The sequence below is a fragment of the Terrapene carolina genome, unplaced genomic scaffold (assembly GCF_002925995.2).
Source record: "Terrapene carolina triunguis isolate 2854851 unplaced genomic scaffold, T_m_triunguis-2.0 Scaffold23, whole genome shotgun sequence".
In the NCBI taxonomy this organism is placed as follows: domain Eukaryota; kingdom Metazoa; phylum Chordata; order Testudines; family Emydidae; genus Terrapene; species Terrapene triunguis.
The window spans coordinates 27878647-27897585 of NW_020664374.1; the positions used below are offsets into that span (position 1 = coordinate 27878647).

Below are 18939 nucleotides of genomic sequence, written 5' to 3' on the forward strand. Positions count from 1 at the left end.
ATCGGGGTAGAGGTGTATATGTGACAATTCAGAGAGAAGTAGTGTGGGTAGAAAGGGCACTTCTATACAGCATCACTGAATATTGTGTCTTGTTAACTAGCAGCTCTGTGTTCTTAGGGGACCAGGGCGCAGTACCCAGCCTGTCTGACTCACAAAAGACCTTCCCCCTCCCCAGTCTCTGCTTGAACCAAAGCCGAGTCGAAGAAAGATTTACACAAAGCAATGAAAAGGCAGTGGAAGACACACCTAAACTCCTCCAGACAAGAGTGACAGGATCAGGGAAACTCCCCTAGCCTTATTTGCATCAAAGTTAGGACAGTTGCATCCCCATTAGCATACAGAGTGGAGAACAGAGATTCCAAAGCAAGAACTGCATGGAACTCTGGGACCAGAAAAGCAGGAAAGCACTGCATGATGGGGAATCTCTGCTCCAGATGTTAATAAACCCACACCTGCACACACCCAGCTCAGTAGTTATCAGACCAATTCGAGTAATAAATCCTTTATTGGTATCCAAAAAACTGAAGCTGCCTAATTACATTGTGAGCTCCCTCGAAGGAACACCACCCATAGCCAGGGAATGATCAGTTCCTATTCTCTAGTCTGAACAAAACAACTTTGGTATACTCCCAAGAGCCATAAGTTTACCCACAAACAAACCTAGTGTTCTCCCTTGAACCACTCTTCTTTCGCTACAAAAAACCCTACCCATGCTCAAGTGCTCTGATGCCTGGATCCAAAATCTGTATCAGTTCCATTCCGACTTCATCTTCTCCTGACTGATCGTGCTGGGGGCTCTGCCTGTCTCCAGCACTCCGGACCCGTAGCTACCATCACCACTTGGGAACCCTGATTGATTCAAGCTTCATGGAGTGGTGAGAACCTAACTCTCTCTCTCTCTCTCTGTTTAGGTATAGCCTTCTGAACCTGACTTGTGTGATCAGTTATAGTTTTCTAAACCTGACTTTTGTAATCAAATTTAAGTTAGATTTAATATTATAACTGTTTCGTTTTTTGGCTCCTCTTGTAGTTATTACTTGGCAATAAATAACTTTCATGATTAAGCTGGTTACTTCTCTCTCTCTCTCTGCAGCAACACTCCTCGTACTTAAGCTAAAGATCCCTGCAGCACCCAGAAATCCTGTGGGGTTTGCTCATCAAATGGATTACTACCAGAACAATTGTAACATGAAAGTGGGGATAGGGATGTGCTGAACCTGGGGCATATGAGGGTGGCAGCATGGAAGTGCTGCTCGACCCAGCCTGCTGAGTTCAGGGACATATAAGGGGTCAGCGGGGGGGAGGGATAGCTCAGTGGTTTGAGCATTGGACTGCTAAACCCAGGGTTGTGAGTTCAATCCTTGAGGGAGTCATTTAGGGATCTGGGGCAAAAATTGGGGATTGGTCCCCCTTTGAGTAGGGGGTTGGACTAGATGACCTCCTGACGTCCCTTCCAACCCTGATATTCTATGATTGGTGATTAACCCGGTCCTCTCAGATGCTCTCTTTAATGTGTGTGTTTGTCTGATTCTGGGGCTGGAAGAACCCAGCCCTGGGTAACCTACGTCCTGCAGGATAGCTCCATTTGGAGGGAACTTGCAGAAGGGAGAAGTAGAGCTCCGTATGAGAACACAAGTAGTACATTGACAGAAGTGCAGACCCCCCCCACCCAGAAGAGTAACCCTAATAAATGAGTATACCCCAAAGTAACAGGCAAATCTGGTAACAGTCTGTGTAATCCAAAGGCAAGTGAGTGCTACAGATCCCCCTCTGGAGCACTCTATAAAGGGGATGAGTTTTTATAGTCCCCAACTAGGGAGCTTTGTCTCTTTAGATCAAACTATTTAAGCTCTTGCTTTTAGCTCTGGAGGCCCTTGGTTGAATCCTCAGTGTGTCAGCCAAATTGCTATTTCTAACTTCTTGCTCCCCCACTACATTTGTACACTTTACCCCATTTATCAGAGACCTACTCATAGACGTCTCTCTGAATTGGCACATATATTGAGAGGACCTGTTCTTCATCCCTTTCCACTGGTGCTTGAGGTCACCCATTTTAGGATGAGGGAGATATCAATCTGACAACCAGCCAGAAGTCATCATGGATTAAAATTATGCTGCTTTATATCTTCAGCCATTGACAGCAAAAGTGAGGTGCTAGCAAGCTGTATTAATGTCACATCCATTGATTTACATATGTACTTGGACTTAGTCTACAGCAGTGGTTCCCAAACTTTAACAACCTGTGAACCCTTTTCACTAAAATGTCAAGTCTTGCGAACCCCCTCCTAAAAATGAATATTTCTTGGGATTTTCTCCTTTACCTGAGTATAAATTACAAAAGCAGTGATCTTGGAAATACAAAATTTGTTTTTATGACATGCTTATTACACAGTATTTATTATTATTATTTATCATTACAGTATTTTTATTACATTATGAAAATGGCAACACTCTTCCAAGATCTCACTTTCATAGCTTGTATCACTTTGAATAAGCCTGTTATAAGACAAGGCTCCTATGTTTCATCAAGGAGTATGAGATGTGAGACACCATGAAGGTATTTAAGAAGTCAACTCAAAGAGTTCCTCCTACACAAGCATTCAGGTCTTGAGCAGTCCAGGCAAACAACGCACGTTACAACAAAGCTTAAACTTGTTCTTCAAAATATTTTAAAAACAATACTAGCTGCGTGTTTAATTTTAAAAACAGCAAAAAATATCCACCTCCCTTTCCATTTCTTACAAGGAGTCTTGAAGTTTATATCTCCTCAGTGTGATAGAGATGCTTGCTTTGATCTGCCTAGTTCTTGGAAGTCCAGGGGCTCCGGGCTGCTGGCCCCGTGCTGCCTGGAGTCCCTAGGGACAGCTCTGTCCGCCATTAGGGATTTTTTTCCCAAGAACCCCCTGTAACATTTCGCGAACCCCCAGGGGTTCACGAACCCCAGTTTGGGAACCATTGGTCTACAGCAAGCCACCCTACGTTTACATCAAAATGTGATTTTGTTTGCTCCTCTTCATTAACGTTGCCCGCACAAAAACACCAGTAAAATTTCAGACACCTGAATCCTCCCATTTTAGACTAGTTAAGTATGGTTATATAATAGAGAACAGCAAGCACTAAATCATACACAAGTGGACAAGGGTCAAACAATCCACAGAGCTGGAGATAAAGTGCTTGTCAACCTGCACACAGCTAGGGTTTACACAATTTGCAGCTCAGTGAAGGCCTATTTGAAACAACATATGTTAACTAAATTAACCTCTTAAAACAGTTATTTCTATTTTCTACAGCACAAAATCCAAAATTAGATACTGCTGAAAATACAAAGAGAATGAACTGAAAAGCAAAGTCTGGCATAACCCCTTTTAATATATCATGAAAACATTTATTTAAAATAAAAACAGTTTATATGAAGAATAAAAGTATATGATTTTGCGAACATTCACTAAATATTAAACACTAGATGGAGCAACTATCCTATTTTATCATGCCTTTCCTTTCCTCAAAGGACAGATTGTCTGCTTCATATTCACAGTTTGTCATTACATCCATAATAATACTGTGACAAATAGACTTTGCATGGGAATATTACATAGAATGTACAAAGTAATTTACCAAGTGGCACAAGAAAGGCTTCTTTACACATTATTCAGGGACATTAATAATACAAATACATATAAATGAAATGTTTAGCAGCTAAAACTGGTTTGCCTTTTAAAAGCCTTAAGAGAGTAAAATATTGTTTACAGTTTACATTCTTCTTGGATCATGCACCTGACCTGCACACTCCAGAATGTGTCAATGACACCTCTCCCACTAAAATGCTGCAATGCATCATTCTATTTACTTTGTTTTTGTCTGACAATACTCAATTATTTCTATTAACTGTTTTTAATGTATGTTTTTGACCCCAGTTGTCTGTTTTGCTTTTCTAAGGAGAGGTCATTTCTTTTTAAAGAATCTCCCTGTCACCCACAACAGAACATTTCCCATCCCTGGATCAAAACCAAATCATTCTTGGGTTATACATTATTAAGTTAAAGGACACCCACACCTCTCTCCAAATGTGTCTGCCCTCCACCGCTTACCTAGCGGTAGGTTTCTGGGGATAAAGGAGAGACACCACAGCCTGCTACCCAGAACACTTTTTTATAGCATAATGGATAGAGCACTAGACTGGGATTCAATTCCCAACTTTTCCAGTGTCCTGCTGCCACTCTGTCACATTCCAGTGGCCCCATATGGGGATAATGATACTGACCTCCTTTGTAAAGTGGTTTCAGAACAGTGCATATTAAAGTTAGATATTATCACCACCACCACCACCACCAGTATCTCCTATCAGAGGAACAGCCAACTCCACAATTCACAAATGCAGTTCTCATGGAGAAGCCAAGCTTCCCATTCTTCCTCCTTGAAACAGAGGCACTCAACTCATCTGCAAGGAGAGCCTGAGTTGCAGCTTCATGATTTTTTTTTTTTTAAAGAAACCTTCTACTCTTTTAAAAACAATATAAATTAAAAAATAAAAACAAAAAACAAAAAAAAAATTGAAAGGAACTCTAGAGCACAATCCTCTCTACTCTTTCACCAATGCAGGTTGATTCTTCATTTTAAATATACTTTTTTGTTTGTTTGTTTTTTGCAACCAACAATATTTTATAAAGTTTTAGAAGAGTAGAAGAGAGGCTGAGTCAGCTGGTAAGTACTACTCCCAAGAACACGCCACCCAAGGAAACGGAACACGATTGTATGGCAAATGGAGGAGAGTAACACAATATGGTTATGCACCTTCAGAAATTTCAAATAAGCACTCAGTGTCTGGCTGCTTTTTTCAGCCAAACACAAACCTCTAACTCTTGAAGACTCTTTTCTAGCTCTTTCTTTTAATAAATGACCCCCCGTGAAAATTTGGCAAACATATATAGAATGAGATAAAGGAGATAGATCAAGAACATTTGTCGGCTCCCCGGCTCATGGCATAAGAACAAAGGGGACAGTCAATGAAATGAAAAGGTGGCAAATTGCAGATTTTCATTGCAGAATTCATTGCCACAGGAAGTCAAAGGGACTGGACATTTTAGCAAGATTAAATTAGAGCCTGAACATTTATATGGATAAGGAATATCCAGTCATCATACACTTGATTTTTTGGAAGGAATATTAAACCTCATGTTTCAGGGTTTAAGCCAGTCGAACTATTAGAGACCAGAGTAAGACCTAATAGGGGAAGGGGAGGAGCAGAATAGCCCACACCTGTCTACTACAGGGCTCTTATAACTTCTTCTGAAGCATTTGGTATTGACCAGGGAGCTGAAAAACGTCTGATGCACTTAAGATGCCCCACGCTGCTGGGGGAAGGCCAAACTAAGGTGCCAAGATGTCAGAGTCTGCAATTGGGGACCCAGATAAGAGCTATTTCTCCCTGCTGCAGTTCACGTGTGTGTGTGGGTGGCTACTCCTAAGAAAAATACACACAAAGAAATGAGATGTGTTTCCTGTGGTCACTGATCATCCTCTACCCCAAAGTTGAATCCAAGAGAATAGCTGTTTGACCAAAGATATCAGGGAGTATGGAAGCAGATAGCAGGCCACCAGTCCTTCCCCACCAGAAGACAATACAAGGTAGGTTTGGATGGAAATGGAGCCTGGTCCTCAATCAGTTCATATATTTTGGATAAGTATCCAACCTTTTGAGGCTTCTCTTCCCTATTAGATTTATATGCAGTTTCAGTTCAGTATGCTGAAGCCATGTAACAGCACACTTTCCCATTTACTATAGCTGGACTGTATAAGAGTGTACAGTGTGCTTTTACACTCTATTAGCAATGAAGTTTGCATGCTTTTTATTTTATTCCCTACGTAGGCACAGGTTAGACTTCACTGCAACCAGGAATTCAACAGCAAAAATCCTACTGACTTCAGTGGGGCCAGGATTTCACCAAACAATCAATAATGCCGATCAGGATACACTGTGGGATTTTGGTGGGAAACAATCTTGATTATCTTTTGACAAAACAAAAGAGTAACCATTATTCTTTCTGTCTGAAACTCATTTCCCTGACTGTCTTCTCAACTTTTTCTCCGAAGCTGCTTCCTGATTGGTTCTCCTCCTCTGGCACACTCTTGTGGATTATAAAGGAAGGAAGGGAAGAGGGTCTGTTAGTGGCAGTGCTACTAGAAATGCCAGAGGACAACCTCCGCCCACATGGTAACCCAACCACAGGCCATCAACCTCTCTGTATATCAGTTGGCTAGTTCTAAGTCTCCTATGCATCAACCACAGGTCCTTGTCAAACAGGTAATCCACTAAAAGGCCATTAGTGCACAGTTATGCTGAATGAGCACCCACATAATATTTGTCCAGGGACTATGTAGCAATAACTACCATTCATAAAAATATACCTAGAAACCAATGTAGAAAAAAGTTTGAAAACAATGTAGATCATGTTAAAGATATTAAAATAATGAATACTAGATTTCCTGTTTTCACTCCTCCATACCTCAATAATATTTTCTACCATTAATTATCAAGAGAGACAATACCAATGCATGGTTAATAAACATGGACTCTGTCTCAGCAGGAGCAAAGTGCTTTAGTTTTGAGTTGACACAAACTTACCAGATCATTATTAAAAAATCATCTATTTACTAATGGAAAAGACATAGGCCCCAGGTATGTATGAGAAACCACAGTACATTTATTCTGAAATGCATTCATTCTAGCTTATCTAAAATTATGTTAGGGCGTGATTTGAGATGAGAGATACAGAATATCTCCAGGATTGCATATTAGACTCCTATATATTCCTTTTTAAAAAACAAAACAAAAAACATACAGAACAGAATTTCTCAAATTTGTTTTTCAAAGGTTAAACTGTAGTGATAAGGCTAAGAGGGCAACATACAGACAACTCCCCTCCCACCCTCAACAAAAAAAAGAAAAGAAAAAAACAATCCCGGTTTATTATTGTCAAAATACATCAATAAATTACATTGTTTATTGTAGAACTGGCAACATGCCTGCAAGATATCACAGTTTGTCAGTTCATAATTTGATAACATTTCCTGTTTTCTTTATAAATATTAATCATTTTAATATGTATCCCTGCCAGCTTCAATACTTTAGCTAGTTTAAGAGGCCATCGTTGACAAGCAGTAGTCACCTTTATAATTCTCAGTTGGTGTAATAATAGATGCTTCCACACATAAACAGTTGCTATAATCCAGCTAACATTTAACAATTGAACAATTATCTGCTCTGGGATAATTTCCCCAAACACTGACTTCAGCTATGTAGTCTGCATGTCCCAATCAATTCAACTCTCACTATTAGAGGTCAAGAGAATGCTAATAGGAAAGAAAAATATGGACCAATACGGTGTACTTAATGGCTTGCAACCTTGGTTCATAGCTATAAATTAGTAAAGAGGCCCAGATAACCTTGGAGATCTGCAGTATTTATGATGGGAAAGTATCCCTTGGTAACTGGTGCTCTGTTTAGTCCAACTGATGTTCTCTGTAAGAACAGACGTCCTCTTACTTCACACTGAGATTGAGAACTCCTTAACCATTTAGTTTGGGGGAAAAAAAACAACAGAGTCAGACAGACAGAAAGAAAAAGGTCCAAGAAAACCCCCCCCCCCCCCCCCCCCGGAAATGAAGGCAATTTTTAAAAAGTCTTTGTTTTCTCAATTTCAGAATTAAAATAATTCCAGTATTTCCTGGGATTCTCATATGTCTGTACAGTATCTAACACAATGGGGCCTCTGTGCTGATTAAGATGTTTGGTCACTACTAAACTATTAATAATAATAATGAGCACATGAAAATAGTCTTCAAATGGTTCAGAGAGCAGATGCAATAGCTTTGAGATTCAGTAAAGAGTGCCCTTTTCAGCACTGCTCATTTGATTTTAACAAGTTAGGATCCATTATTAAACTAAACCAGTGGTTCTCAAACTGTGGGTTGCAATCCCATTTTAATGGGGTCGTCAGGGCTGGCTTAGACTTGCTGGGGCCCGGTGCCAAAGCTCAAGCCCAAGGACTTCAGCCCTGGGTGGCAGATTTCAGGCTGCAGGTCCCCTGCCTGGGGCTGAAGACTCTGGGCTTCAGCTTTGGTCCCCTGGCCTGAGGAGGTAGGGCTTTGGCTCCCCTCCTCCGCCAGGGTGGCCGGACTTGGATGATGTCAGGCTTCAGTCCCCGCTTCTCGGGCCCTGTAGTATTTTTTGTTGTCAGAAGGGGGTCGTGGTGCAATGAAGTTTGAGAACCCCTGAACTAAACTAATTCATCTCATCTATCACCATTCCATTTGTCATTTCATAGATATCTAGGACCTATGAAAAGAACAACTTTCAAATATCTTCAGAAGATACTAGATGACAAAGTACAGGAAAGTTTTTCTCTAATTAACCTTGCTTTTGCATGTATGTATTAGGACACAATGGTTTCAATACAACAAGACAGATTACAAATATTTAGGTATATTTTATCTTCATAAAAATGTATTTTAATATTTCAGTGAAGAAATCTGATAGTACTGAAAAACATTTTGCAAAAGAAGGAACAGAATACACATTCTCTTCAAGAATGAACATTAATGTGACTGCAACAATGGTACCTTTTTATTCAGCAGATAAATCTTTCTTGAAGTTTTGTATATCTGAGCACCTTTAGATAGGTTTGCAACCTAGTGGACTTAGAGTATCTGGACAGTCTCTGAATTTCCTGCAGAATTCAGAATTATACCTGCTTATCTTTGTGACAAAAATAAGTTTTAGGTTTGCAGAGCACACACAGTATGAGAGTGTTAAGTCTATTCCTTCACTTTCATCATCTACACAATTGTTCACACAAAGCCTGATCCAATGCCAACTGACGTAATTGGGAACTTTTCCACTGATTTCAATGAGTGTTGGATAAGTTCCCTTACTTCCAAAGGAAGGGCCCAAACTTGCCCTTAGTTACACCTGGGATACACAGGACAAACCCTAAAGACAATGAGATTGCATAGGTGCGACTGAGGGCAACGTCTTGCCTTGTAGACCTGTATTACTAACAATGATGCACAAGCCAGAAAGAATAAAACCTGATTTTCAGATTCCACATGGAGTTTGCAGGACTAGAACGTAGAATGTTTTTTGTTTGTTTATTTTTAAAACTAAAGGATTTTTTTTTCTCAAAGTTTTTAGCCACAATTGATGTGGAATGCCACAATGCCATTTCTAAGGACTCTTTTCAGAACAGAACAATACTAAGTATAGAAAATGTCATGCTTGTACTACAAATTATCACCTGTGGTGGTTCTTTGACTTAACAAAATAATATTACTTTAATATTAGCATAATACCTATTAAATATTCAGTACTATATCATAGTAATTTATTGGAACCACTTGTACAAACTACTCCATAATCAGCCTGATAAAAACAAAGGTACTAATTAATTACAATATTACTGGCATACTGATTTTTTTTCCACAGAAACCCCTTGCCCCAAATTATGCAAACATTCAAATGACAATAGTTAATCTTTGTAGTCTTATCCAAACTTTATCACTGATCTTCCCCAACCCTTTAGTACTTCTCACCTCTTCCTAATTTCTGAATCCACTAGGATCTGTCTCTTCTTGTGTGGTGGAGGTGGTGGGAGTTCTTCTTTAGCATGCTTAACCAGGATTTGTTCTCTGGTGGTCACCATAGTTACAGTTTCCATTACAGTTGTCTGTGTTAGTGATGTCTGAGCGGCGGTGACAGCCTGTGAAATCTGTGAGACGTATTGAAACAGAGGTCACACATTGCTTGAAAGACTTCAATAAAGACTGTTTGGAGTGCCAATAGGAAATAATGAGAAACTGCTCCTGTCTGATCCCGGGTTGACCTTCAGAACAAAACAACACTGTATTGAACTCAAACCAAATTGTTTTATCTGACTCATGCTATGCGAAGAAGACATCTAGGAAAGTCAATATCAAAATCAGAAGGAATCCTAAGTAGAATGTATTTATTGATGCTTTATAAATCATGTCAAATGAACAAAGGAGAAAAAGGAGAAAAAGCTAAAGCCTGTTTCATGAGAAAAACTACAGAAATGTATCATATTTCTGTAATTTTTCTCGTGAAACAGGCTTTTTTCTATTTTTTTCTATTTCTTCATTTTAAATACGTATTTCTTGAGAACTGACCAGGGGTGTCTTTATTTGACTTTGATAAGATTTACTACCTGTCGTTCTTATTTTATTTTACTGCTTATCATCATTTTCAAATTGATATTTAATTCATGACAATTAAAACATATTTGTGGCAAAGAGCCATTAACTAATTTACAAGAAATCTTAGCTTGGAAATATTTACTGTGATGTGAGTAAATATATGACTGAATATGTTTCCATAATTAAAATCTAACATTAATGGGATCATAAGTCCCACTAATATTTACAAATACAAAACTGCATATTGATCTATCGAATATGGTTTCTTTGGCCAATATATTCCAGTGCTGCACAGGTCTGAAATACAGCTACATGCAAACAAGTTAGTTTAGAAATACATGCTGCCCACTTCAGCTGGATAGGTAATGCAGAGATACTTAAGGTCACTGATAGGTCTTCCTATCAGTGTTTATATAGCTCTGTGTGTATATAGCTTTTGGAATGATTAAGCTCTTGATATTTGGACCCATTCTTGTAATAATTGGGTCTACAAATTTACCCTAATGATAAGCTCAACTGTGAAAAATAAGTGTAAGTTCTAAAATGTCACAGTAACCTATAATAACAAAGGTTGATGGGAAAAGGAGGGGGGGGCGCGCGCGCGCACGCGCACACACACACACACACACACAAAATAGAGAGATAGAAAGACTGAATTAGTTCCAACAAAAAAGATCTATTGATATAATTCAAGGACTGTGTTAAGATTACACCTGGTAAGAACAGTGTGAGACCGGAAATCAATGACCCAGAATTGGTGTGTCAGAAATTAGGCCTAATTGGTGGATAAAATAATGAGGGGAACCTTAAAATAAGAGACTTTGGGGAGAAAAACTGGTGACTGAGCAAGCTTCACCATTATGGTTGCCACTCCCACTGTTTCCTGGGACACCTCACCTTCTTCATCCTAATCCTGAGACTGTCCTGACCAGACCAGGCCTGATGACATCACCCCCTTCACTGGCTGCAGCTGAATCCCACCACCACCAGAGAAGTAAGACTGTTACCCTGCCCCAATCATGTGTCCTTTTCCTTCCCCACCTTATTTCTTTTCTTTTCTCTCCCTCTCCTTTTGCCTTCTGTCTAATCATAGTCTGGTTTAGATGGCCAAAATGATATATTTTGCAACACTGCTGTAAGCCTGTGACCAGAAAAGTAGCTAAAAGCATTGTCCTAAACAACCTGATGCTGGTACAAGTTTGCCAGGTCTCAGGCTGGCTGATAATACTGTGCTGGGCCCTGTGTTTCTCTAGAGGTGATTTTGCAAATGAAAGTCAATGCCAGAGACAGAAGCTGCATTTTCTACTTTTGCTGTTCTTGTCTCTCCCCTTGTGTGTGCATTTGTCCTAGGCCAGGTCTACAATACAGACTTATATCGGTATGACTGTGTTGCTCAGGGGAGTAAAAAATCCAACCCCCTGGGCGGCTTAGTTATACTGACCTAACCCCCACTGCCCGCCCCATGTAGACAATGCTATGACGACAGGAGAGCTTGTCCCGCCCGCACAGTTACCACCTCTAGAACAATGCTACAGCTCCAGTGCAGCTGTGCCGCTGTCATGTTGTACATGAAGACAAGCCCTTGTATCGTTTTCTAGCAAATGGGATCAGACTTTAACAGCAGCCGCAGCAGCTCCACCCCATCTCAACTTACAACGTCTTCTTTCCCCAAAAGGGTAGTCTTCCCCACCTAAGAGACTGTCAGACAGGGTTTTTTCTCTCTTTCTTTCTTCCTAAAGACTCTCTCCAGCTAAAATGAAAGGGAACAGCAAGGGATGCTGTTAAAATGAAAGACTTTCTTAATACTTCACATTTCCAATGCTTTAGCTGTTTTCTAGATCTTTAATAAAAGGTGAAAAGGAATTTTAATGCTGTGATTGCCATGGTACTAAGCAGGCTGAGCTCTCTGTATACCAAACCCCAAATACTGTTTCATATTGGACAGTTTGGGGGTCACATTAACACCATTGACTCTTTGGGCCCATATATTCCATCTACATTAAAATCACTTCATGCCATTATACAGCTTCTCATTGAAGCAGGGAAATGTGCTGCCCAGTCCCTCAGTCAAGCAAAGAAGGCACTTTTCTTCCTTGTTCCTGCTAGCTGATTTGTCAGGGAGTTGGCTTTCTTCTAGTTCCAGCTTCAGTGACCAGCTGATGGTTCAAGAAGCTGGAGCAGAATATAAAAATAAGGTCTGGCAAGATGGCCAAAGTACAATTGGTGCATGAAGATCTAGGTTTTTAAGCCATGTTCATCATCTTGGTATCTATCTGTGTTCTCCTATTCCTAGGGGCAGGGATCTATGTCTCAATCTCCCAAAAGTTATGATGCTATATAAATGTATAGTAATTTGTTATATATTGCACAAAACTCCCTGAAGATCCCAATTAAAGAAGAGTATGTTCCTATCCCAATTATTGGCATATTGGTGTTCCCATCAGTTATAGAGATATGGCATATCAGACTCTCTCTTTCCTTTGCCCCACCCCACTGTCTTTCCCTGTGGAGGGAATAGAGTAATAAGGAAGGGGACCATACACTTGTTACCAGTCAGCCTCTTTTTATAAAATAGTATTAGTAAAAACAAGCAGTATTCCTGCCAAAACTGCCTAATCTCCCACCTCCATTGAGGAAGTGGGAAAATTCTGATGTTATTTATCCAATCTTGGGGGGGGGGGGGGGAGAGGAGGAGAGAGAAAGGGGAATTCCATTCCATTTGTGAATCATCTGTAATCTGTTTTACTTACTGTATATAATTTAGCATAAGTATGACAACTGAAAGGGGACTACATGCCTTTAACCTCCAGCAACCCCAACCTAAATGTATTTTTTTCTGTTAACTAACAGTTAACATATTTTTACATAAGAACATAAAAATGGCCATACTGAATCAGACCAATGGTCCATCTAGCCTAGTATCTTTGCTTCCAACATTGGCCGATGCCAGATGCTTCAAACGGAATGAACAGAACAGGGCAATCATTCAGTAATCCATCCCTGTCGTCCAGTCCCTGCATCTGGCAATCAGAGGCTTTTAGTTACAAGGGTCAAAATTCTGTGGTCTTTACTCAAGCAAGTGCCAAGAATTTGGCACAGATTGCAGCAGAGACCTTTTAGCTGTATTTGAGTGTGGTATATTTATTGGAATTGGTGGTATATTGGCACTATCACCTGGCAAATATCTGTGCTGAACAACTACTATGAAGTATATATTTAAGACAAGCCTTTTATTTTACTTATTAAATGGCTTCCAAAGTATATAATATATATTTTTAAATTGCATCTCTCTTGGGCTCCTAGGTTACATGCCATGGCTTTAGTGCTCAAATATGACACAGTAGATCACAGCAATGATAAAGCAGCAAGTTAAAATGAAATACTGCCTTATAAAAACTAACACTTTTTTTTTTAAATGAACTTGCACAGCTCTGAAATAAATAAATTCAGATCAAACCTCTGCTATCTCGGGTTTTATAAAGTTTGCAGATGAAAAGATGAGAGGATCACATGTTATTTTAAGACTGTAATTTGAAAGCACCCAAAATCATTGTTTAGTCCTCATGTTCATTTGGGACAGTGCCCTGCCATCACTCTACACGCAACACACTTACTAAACTCGGTGAAAGTTTTACCCCAAAATCGATATCAGGATGTTTCTGACAACTTAAGACCATATCCTGTCATAGTTGCACTCGTAGATCAATTGCAGGACACAGCTTACAGTGAATAAAATGCAAGACATAGAAGAAAGCATAACTGTATTCTACTAAAAAGCAACAGAGGGTGTCCTGTTGCTTTTTACAGATTCAGACTAACACGGCTACCCCTCCAATACTTGTATTCTACTAAATATTTCCCCAGCCTGTAACCAATTGTACAGTATTAACAGTTTCAGCTGCTGGTTGGAAACTTCTTTAAACAAAGCACGCAGTGTAATTACCATATGTTCACAAATGTCAAATCACAATGCATAAAATGCTGTGGGGTGTGATGATTTACATCTTCAAACAGTGAAAAGTATTTATGTGCTTAACCAACAAAAACAGAGGTGAAACGTGCTTCAAAAGAAAACTGAACTATTAATTTGGAGCTCATAATTGTTAATTACTGAGATGGTGGGGGGTTAGGGAAGCTGGAACTATATCTAGAACCATTTTGATGCCAGTGTTGAAGTTCAGAAAGATTAGATAGATACATTTCTATATTACTACTCTCAATCAGATAAGAACTTTCAGTAACTCTACTTACATATCAACAAATGACTTATATTCTTCCCCAGAGGAATAACTGTTATGTCATCACTGAAGTGGTTTGCTCCATGACTAATTCAAGGGTGTCCCAAACAAATGCTGCACAGCTTCTTCATCTTTCTAAACCCCCGAAGTACAGATGTCAAACTGAGAAGAGGAATTATGGCTTGGACTTTTAACCCATTGTTACACAGTCAGAGCTGTGTGGAAGAGTTGGATGACACATTACAGAAAGAAGTGTTCAAAACCAAACCCACTCTACCAGAATAGTATCTGTGGGCCTATCTTAAAAATGTATGCAAAGTAAAGGTGCACCTTCTTTCTGAATAGGAAAATATCAAATCCCCACTTCATTCTTATGGAAGCATACACTGTGTGTGCGTGCATGCGCGTACAAGTGTAATATTTTGGGACTTTAGTACCATGTTTGTTTTTGTATTGTAGAATAACTTTAATGCTACTATTCCGCTATGGTATACTTGTAACCTCCCTTCACTGTTGGAGCTGTAATTTCGTCTCTAACCAAAAGCATGAATATGTTTAAGGAATGGTTGGGAGGACAGGTGTTTTTTTTTTGTTTTTTTTTCTTCAAATTTAAAAAAAAATGGCTGAGGGGAAGTAGCTTAAGTAGTGTCACTAATTTAGGCAGAGCTACAGCAGAAATAACTGAAGTTTGAAACTTGCATGATTATAGCCCTCAGTGAAGACTATTGTCCTTGATTAGTTTGAAAAACAGTTTGGAAAGTTATAAATATTTGAAAATGGCTACTGAGCAAGTACAGTATATTTCTCATGAGCAAGTACGTATATTTCTCATGAAGGCCCCAATCCTGCAGGCTAATCCATGGGGCAAGACCAATCGGAGTTAATAGGGCTCTGTGCAGGTGCAAGGGTCTGTCCATATGAATACCTTGCTTTATCACAGCCTATGACTATACAAGAAATACAGTGCACTTGCATGTATAATCTAGTTAAATACTCATTTTTCAGAACTTCTTTATTGACTTTATAACTTCTGAGCCAATTGTCTTCAAATGTGACTTGTTTTGTAGCTCTCACTGAGACTCAAAAAAATAAAGCAATGTCAAGACAACAGTTCTGAAACTTTAAAATCAACAAATTGAGTTTGTCTTAAAGCTAAGTTGAAAAACCTGCATATTTAGAATGACAGCAGGCTTTAAGGTCTGAGTCTATTTAAAAGTGAAATTTGTCCCATGACTTGCTGATTTTAAATGCGCCGAACTCTGAAACACACAAACTGATTTTCTTCAAACTTGACTTCATGTTTAACTATATTGTTATCGATCATGTGGCATCTATAAATGACGCATACATTGAAGATAATTAGTCACACTTATCCTGAATTGGGAAGAGCTTCATCAAAATCTGAGCCCGATCACTCCTTGAGCAATTTTCAGCTCTTCACATGCACTCTTCCTGCCAGGGCCAGCTCTACCATTTTTGCTGCCCCAAGTAAAAAAAAAACAAAACAAAGCCTTGTAGGCTCTAAAGTTTTACATTATTTTCTTTTTAATGCAATTATGTAACAAAAAAATCAAGAATGGACGGAATGCCGCCCCAGGTATGTGCTTCCTCTGTTGGTGCCTGGAGCCGGCCCTGCTTCCTGCTCTATGCCAGTTTCCATATTGTTCCTACAAATGCGTTTGGTGTTTTTCTTTTCTTTTTGTTGGGGGGGGGGGGGTTTGGCTGAAGTTATCCGGGCATCATAAGCCTGAGTTTACAGCTCACAGACTTTAAGGGACCACAAGTTGTCTCAGATCCACATGTGAACAGAAAACAATGCATAGGGTGACCAGATGTCCCGATTTTATAGGGACAGTCCCGATTTTTGGGTCTTTTTCTTATATAGGCTCCTATTACCCTGCACCCCCATCTCGATTTTTCACACTCGCTGTCTGGTCACCCTAACAATGCATTACATTGTACTGTGTTCTCTTGTGAAACATTATGTGACCTTGTAATTAGGCTGCATTAGTACACATACACAGAAGATGGAAGAAGTTTATAAGTAAGGTTGTGCAGTCAACTTGAACTTTCACATCACCTGACTTTTGGGTGTCTTACTGTGCATCATTGACTTTAAACTAACTGTTTTTTTCCCTCAATTAATTTATTATTCTGTTAAGATGTTAATTTTTATTGAGCACATCTCACACTGTGGCAAGTAGCAAATATATAAAAATTATCATCATTCATCCACTATAAGCATAAGGTTTTTCCCCCCCAAAGAAATAAAGTTCTGTTGTAGCCAATATTGAAGTAATTGCATAAAGCTTCAGTCAACAACAGGACATACATTCTCATTAACTTTCAACATGGAGAAGACTATACTGAGCTGCCTAACACCCATCTTGTGATTAAACAGATTACAAACTCTCAGCTAATGGTCCTATTTTCTTTTTTAAGAACATAAACCTTCACCAGTAGTTTTCTTGTTGGCTAAACAGGGAAATGAATTTTACGAAGACACTACTTGAATTCATCATACCCAGCACTAGATTTGTGTGCACTGTAATGAGTGTGAACACACGGTAATTACACTGTGGGTAAAAGTTACAGAAGTATCTAAGTGACTCAGCAGTCCGAGTCCCATTTGACAAGTGATTTAGGTATAGAGGCGCTTTTGAAAATTTTATCCTGGGTGCCTTCTTTTAAGAACAATCAACAGCTACCAGTTGCAGTTGTGGTAGTTGCTGAATGAAGATGACACAAAAATCATGCATCTTTTCTTAATATTTACTTCTTATTGCTCCTGATCCTGCATGCCCTCAGCTCACAGAAATTCCACTGAAGTAAACTGGACTTCCGCATGTTGCAGGCTTGCAAGATCAGGCCCATTTTTTTGAGGGGGGGGGGAAGGAAGTATTATCCATTCATGATCTTACAGAATAGATGACTAAATTAAGTCCACCATGTTTTTAATTCCTGTAAACATGAAAGTATCAATGTCTATAGGGCAGACAGGAGGGGTGGAGGGATTGGAGTGTTAAGAGAAGAGGAGACCACCACCACCTTTTAAACTAAAAATAAAGAACCAAAATTTCAAAATGATTGCAGCACACCTTTAAGCTGGGGGGAAATTGGCTGGCTGTACAAATGAAGGGAACAGTGCTTTATGGAAGGAGGGGAAAGAGGTCAAACTGATGCAAAAGGGGACAAAGGGCCAGCATGGTGACAAAAACTCATTCCTGGGAACTGGATGGGTGGAAAGGTTTAAAAGGGCAGTCCAGTGCGGTGAAGCCCCCTTTTACATGGAGTAGGCTGAGGCAGCACCCACCCTCCCTCCCCTTTAGGTGGTAAAATACCAGATTTAGTCAAGACCTGCTGTGGGCATTTCTCTAGCTCCTTTTTAGGGGGGCTAGGAAGGAATTTTTCCAGCAACACCAGATTGGCCTAGTTCACCTTCCCCACAGCAGATTCAGGGAGGGCTTTGTTGACATGTGGCATGAAGGGAGTTAGGCTGTATGTCACAACTGATTATGTAAGTGTGGGGTGGATGTCTAGTGCAGGTACTCCATAGGGAAGGGATACAGTGACCAGATAAATGGCCTGGTAAAGGACTTAAAAAGGAGGTGTTGGTTAAAGGAGCAGCATAGGAGTGGGGGGTTGAATGGTATGGCAGGGAGTCAACCCCCCTTTCTTATAGCCCACCTTAACCCTCCAACAAGTGTATGTGGGGGTAGATGGCAAGGTCCCAGCAATGGGTTGGCTGGGGCACATGGATGGAAAAAGTAGGGGGGGGGACTGGCAGAAACCCCCAGATAGTTATTGAATGATCATGGATTTACCTGTACTGTACACTTTTATCTAATAATAAAGTTGTGGCCTGATTAAAACCATATCAAATGTTTCCTGTCCTTCTTTCGGTGTAGCCTGACAATAAGCTCCAAATTATGCCTACAAAAATGGTGTGCACAGCACTTGGTTTTGTAAATATTGTGGGTGAGGTTTTGACAGTTTGGCCTGTGTGTCTTAAATGCATGTTGTGACAGACCCAGACCAGTGGGGTACAGGAGTCTGGTAGAGGACAAATATACTGGTCACTGGATGAGTAGTTTTCTATTCCCTGAGTGACCAGAGCAGGGGCTGCATTAGAGTAATCAGGAACCTGTTAGAACCAGTTAAGGCAGGCAGGCTAATTAGGACACCTGGAGCCAATTAAGAAGAAGCTGCTAGAATCAATTAAGGCAGGCTAATCAGGACACCTGGGTTTTAAAAGGAGCTCACTTCAGTTTGTGGTGTGAGTGTGAGGAGCTGGGAGCAAGAGGCGCAAGGAGCTGAGAGGGTGTGCTGTGCTGCTGGAGGACTGAGGAGCACAAGTGTTATCAGACACCAGGAGGAAGGTCCTGTGGTGAGAATAAGGAAGGTGTTTGGAGGAGGCCATGGGGAAGTAGCCCAGGGAGTTGTAGCGGTCATGCAGCTGTTACAGGAGGCACTATAGACAGTTGCAGTCCAC

At 40.0% G+C, this 18939-nt stretch overlaps 1 protein-coding gene across 1 annotated transcript in view; it reads right to left on the minus strand.

Moving 5' to 3' along the window:
* LOC112112035 (dystrophin) overlaps positions 1–18939 on the minus strand; it is a 1981667-nt gene that overhangs the window by 1174007 nt on the left and 788721 nt on the right. Inside the window, exon 17 of the mRNA XM_026649948.1 lies at positions 9589–9764. Within this exon, the coding sequence (XP_026505733.1) occupies positions 9589–9764 (176 nt within the window). The remainder of the gene's footprint in view (positions 1–9588; positions 9765–18939) is intronic.